The sequence below is a fragment of the Trichechus manatus genome, unplaced genomic scaffold (assembly GCF_000243295.1).
Source record: "Trichechus manatus latirostris isolate Lorelei unplaced genomic scaffold, TriManLat1.0 scaffold00015, whole genome shotgun sequence".
Taxonomy (NCBI): Eukaryota; Metazoa; Chordata; class Mammalia; order Sirenia; family Trichechidae; genus Trichechus; species Trichechus manatus.
Genome location: NW_004443951.1, coordinates 2,524,229 through 2,529,230, shown reverse-complemented (window position 1 = coordinate 2,529,230; position 5,002 = coordinate 2,524,229). Strand labels below are relative to the sequence as shown.

General features: G+C 36.1%; 1 protein-coding gene across 2 annotated transcripts in view; it reads left to right on the top strand.

The window, feature by feature from the left end:
- The window catches only part of SCP2 (sterol carrier protein 2), a 155,460-nt gene that overhangs the window by 27,890 nt on the left and 122,568 nt on the right, over positions 1–5,002 (top strand). For both annotated transcript variants that reach the window (XM_023727059.1, XM_023727058.1), the window contains exon 3: positions 2,258–2,329. In XM_023727059.1, the coding sequence (XP_023582827.1) occupies positions 2,258–2,329 (72 nt within the window). The remainder of the gene's footprint in view (positions 1–2,257; positions 2,330–5,002) is intronic.

The following is a 5,002-nucleotide window of genomic DNA, read 5'->3' as shown; positions in this document are numbered from 1 at the left end:
CTGTCTTTTCCCCAATTAACAGACTTTGGGCCTTTGTCAAATATCAGCTGGTCATAGGTAGATGAATTTATGTCTGGATTCTCAATTCTGTTCCATTGGTCTGTGTATCTGTTGTTGTACCAGTACCAGGTTGTTTTAACTACAGTGACAGTATAATAGGTCCTAAAATCAGTTAGTGTGAGGCCTCCCACCTTGTTCTTCTTCTTGAATAATGCTTTACTTATTTGAGGCCTCTTCCCTTCCCATATGAAGTTGGCGATTTTTTTCTCCATCTTGTTAAAAAATGCCGTTGGAATTTGGATCGAGATTGCACTGTATCTATAGATGGCTTTGGGTAGAATTGACATTTTCCCAATGTTGAGTCTTCCTATCCATGAGGAAGGTATTTTTTTTCCTACTTAAGCAGGTCTCTTTTGGTTTCTTACAGTAGTGTCTTGTAGTTTTCATTGTATAGGTCTTTTATGTCTCTGGTTAGATTTATTCCTAAGTATTTGATCTTCTTGGGGGCTATTGTAAATAGTGGTGATTTGGTGATTTCCTCTTTGAGGTTGTCTTTGTTGGTGTAAAGGAATCTAGCTGATTTTTGTATGTTTATCTTGTATCCTGAAACTTTGCTGAAATCTTCTATTAGTTCCAGTCTTTTTCTTGTGGATTCTTTGGGGTTTTCTGTGTATAAGAGCATATCATCTGGAAAAAGAGATACTTTTACTTCTTCCTTACCAATTTGGTTGCCCTTTATTTCTTTTTCTAGCCTAATTGCTCTGGCTAGGACCTTTAGCACAGTGTTGAATAAGAGTGGTGATAAAGGGCATCCTTGTCTGATACCTGTTCTCAGGGGGAACACTTTCCAAGTCTCTCTATTTAGGATGGTGTTGGCTGTTGGCTTTATATAAATGCCCTTAATTATACTGAGGAATTTCCCTTCTATTCCTATTTTGTTGAGAGTTTTTATCATGAATGAGTGTTGGACTTTCTCAAATGCCTTTTCTGCATCGATTGATAAGATCATGTGGTTCTTGTCTTTTGTTTTAGTAATGTGATGGATTACACCGATTGTTTTTCTAATGTTGAACCATCCCTGCATACCTGGTTCAGTTATATATCTTCATAAATTAAAAAAAAAAAATCAAAGTCATACATTCATATGGTTAAAAAAAGTGAGTACAGAATGCCTTATAGTTCCCAAACGTATGTGGCAGAAGCGGTTTGCAGTCGGCTGCTAACCTAAAGGTTGGCAGTTTAAACCCATCCTGTAGCTCTCTGGGAGAAAGGCCTGGTGAACTGCTTCTGTAAAGATGACAGCCAGGAAAATCCTATGCAGCAGTTTTAAAAACAGTTTTGGCTTTAGTTCTTTGAGTGGTTATCTCCATGTCTCTAAATGCTTATTCCACCACACTTGTTCCAGTTTTTGACTTAGTCAGTTTTAGACATTAGCTATTTGCTTTTTGCTGTGGTAGATGAGGATTTAGCTCACACCTTCTCTCCAGTCTATACTTTCCTCTTCTTCCCAGAATACTCACATAATTTTTCTAAGTTCCCCCACTAGTCATGGTCACTTTTACCCCCATACTTAAAGCTCCATTTCTTGTTCCATAGATGGAGTGATTTCTTGATCTTGGCTTTGTGAGATGAGCACATTAGCCCTCCCACTCATCTGTCTACCCTCCTTCCCCCCATTCTGTTTCATTTTACCCTCTAGCTGTATGGCGGAGACACGGAGGAGTAAGACAAGGACCTTGCCATTCAGGAGCTTTAAGACTCTTGGGATTTAATATGTTTATAGTTAGATGTAGGGATCCCTGGGTGGCATAAATGGTTAAGCACTCAACTCTTAGCCCAAAGGTTGGCGATTTGAACCCATCCAGAGAGGCCTTGGAAGACAGGCCTGGTGAGCTGCTTCCAAAAGGTCACAGCCTTGAAAACCCAGTGGATCAGTTCCAGTCTGCACACATGGGGTCACTATGAGTTGGAATCCACTCCACAGCAACTAACAGCAACAACATAGTTAGGTGTACAGTACGGACAAAAGTGGTAAGTATCAAAAAGGAGGCATGGAAGAGTGTGGCAGCAGCGCAGGAGAAGAAACAATTAGCCCTGAAAAGAAAGCTCTGATATGATTTGATGAACAGTTTGGCATTTGAGTTGGACATAGACTATACAGAGATAGATTTATTCTGGGAAAATGCCAAACTTAATTTCTATCCACTTAAAGCAAATACTTAAAGCACTTTTTGATAAAATTATTTTGTTTTTATAGGCCAGAAGGCTTTAGCTGATGCACAGATCCCTTATTCAGCCGTGGAACAGGCATGTGTTGGATATGTTTATGGTACGTGGTAAATTATATGCACCCGCTCCTCACTTATGAACATGATTAGGTTCCAAAGACCAGGTCATTATGCAAAAATGGAGGATGACTAACTACATCATTATATAACTGCCAAATTACATCATTACATAACTGCCAAACCACTGAGAATCGTGGCCCAACCAAGATGACATATAACCTTGACCATCACAACCAGTGTTACTCTTGCTTCATGCCTCGGCATTTGTTACTGCCAGACATACATCGTTAACATGCAAAATAGTCGGATAGTTGATTTTTTGTTATCATTGTAAATGCGAAATGTCAGATAACAAGATAGTCGATAAGTGAGGAGTAGGTGTATTCTAAAAATTATTCACCTAAATCTAGAAGCGACTACATAAACAACACAGAAGAGGTATTTGTGAATTTTAACTCTCAAAACTCAGAACTCTCGAAACCCGTGGTTCACAGATTTCCCTTATGTGGCAGCCTAGTTTAATTTGCTGTTATTTTTTGTCGAAACAGGAGATAAATTTAAAAACATTTTTAATATCTTTAAAAAAGAAGAAATTACTCATAGTTCTACCATGTAAGGATAATTACTGTTCAGGAGATAAGTTTCTGTTGTTTGTTGTCTTAAAATATATATTTATTGACTTTTTTTGTATATAATAAAATTTTTTCATTGGACTTTTTTCTAATTAGAAAAATAACTATAACAATTGTTTTATAAAAAAGGAAAGCACAGAAAAGCACAAGGAGAAATAAATTGCCTGTAATCTCATTATCCAGAGATTACCACCATTAGTTTTTTGATATATATCCTTCAGTGTGTGTCTATGTGTGTGAATACGTATGCACAAGTTTCTCTTAAATCGGGTCCTAGTATACATACTTTTTTGTAAACTACTTTTCTTATTTTACTATTGATCATTTCCCATGTCATTAATTAGAGCTTCTTTTATACCATCATTAACATTTTTTAATTAAGTTTATTATTTATTTTCGGAATAGGTAATAAATTTACATGGTTCAGAAGTACAAAAGATGGATGACTGTATAGTGGAAATTCTTACTCTTATTCCTGTCTCCCTGTTTCGTGACTTTCTCCCCTTAGACAACCAGTTTTACCAAATTCTAGTGTATCTTTCCAGAGAAAATTTATGCACATACAAACAAGTATGTGTGTGTAATTTCTCCCTTCCCCTTTTGTTACACAAATTGTAACATAACATACGCACTATTTGGTGTCTTTTTAAAAAAAAATTATTCTAGATGACTATTCCAAGTTGTATCATAAAGGTCCTCCTTGTCTTTTATTTTTTTTTAGTGACAGCATAGTGTACCATTGTATAGATGTATGACAACTTGTTTAATCCATCCCCTTTTAATGGATGTTCCGAGTCTTTTTACAGCATTTAAAAAAATGGTGGTGTGTGTGTATATATATATATATATGTAAAATAAAGATTTTGCAATTTTAACCATTTTTAAGTGTACAATTCAGTGGCATTAAGACCATTCACCATGTTGTGCAACCATCACCACTATCCATTTCCAAAAGTTTTGTATCACCCGCAACAGAAACTCAGTATCCCTTAAGCAATACATCCCCATCTCTCCCTCCCCCTGTCCGTGGTAACCACTAATAAACTTGTTTCTATGCATTTGTCTATTTTTGATATTTCATATAAGTGGGATTGTACAATGTTTATCTTTTTGTGTCTGACTTATTCAGCATAATGTTTTCAAGATTCATCCATGTAGCATATATCAGAACTTCATTTCTCTTTTTGACTGAATAATATTCGATTGTATGTATATACCACGTTCTGTTAATCCATTCATCTGTTGAACACTTGAATTGTTTCCGTTTTTTGACTATTGTGAGTAATGCTTCAGTGTTTTATAGCGTTTTTGGTGATTACATGATATTCTAGTCTTGTGGATTTACTACAGTTTATTTAATAATAGTAATGGTATCCTGTTCTTGGAAATTTTATTTCTAATTTTTAGTTTTTATAAAAAGTTATAGATGAATCTTTGTCCATATTCATGATTATTTCCTTGAGATCTCAACAGATCAAGAGTATTCTAGAAAGGAAATCTACTGGGTCAAAGGGATGCAAAATGTTTTTGTTGAAAAGGAGGTCCTGAACCCTGCTGTTTTCCCTGAAGACTCCTTGAGAGCCTGTCCCACCAGATACTCCCATCATACTGCTTCAGCGTGTCTGCCTTGGTGGTTGTGTTACTTGGGAGAGGGAATCAGAGGTGTGCTCAACTCAGATCACCATTTTCCTGGAATGCCCTGGCACACAGGATCTTTTAAAATGTTTGAAGTTGTGGAATCTTTATATGAAAGGAAAATCAGGGCCTTGTAAATCAGTTGATAAAGTTTTAAAGATTTATATCTAACAGTCAAATGTTAATGAAATATTGCTTCCTTTTTCACATAATCCTAGTCAGATTGAATTGTTTGCTATTACCTGGTCATTTCTCTGTTCTTCTACCTCTGTATTATTAAAGAAAGTGCACAGTATGGGGCTAATTGCCTCCATGAACAACTGCCTCCTTTGCCATGAGATCAGAAGAACTGAATGGTGCCTGGCTACCATTATTAAACATTTTGATCAAAGATTCCATAGAAGAATCTTGATCAAAAGGGGGAAAATGTAGAACAGAATTTCAAAT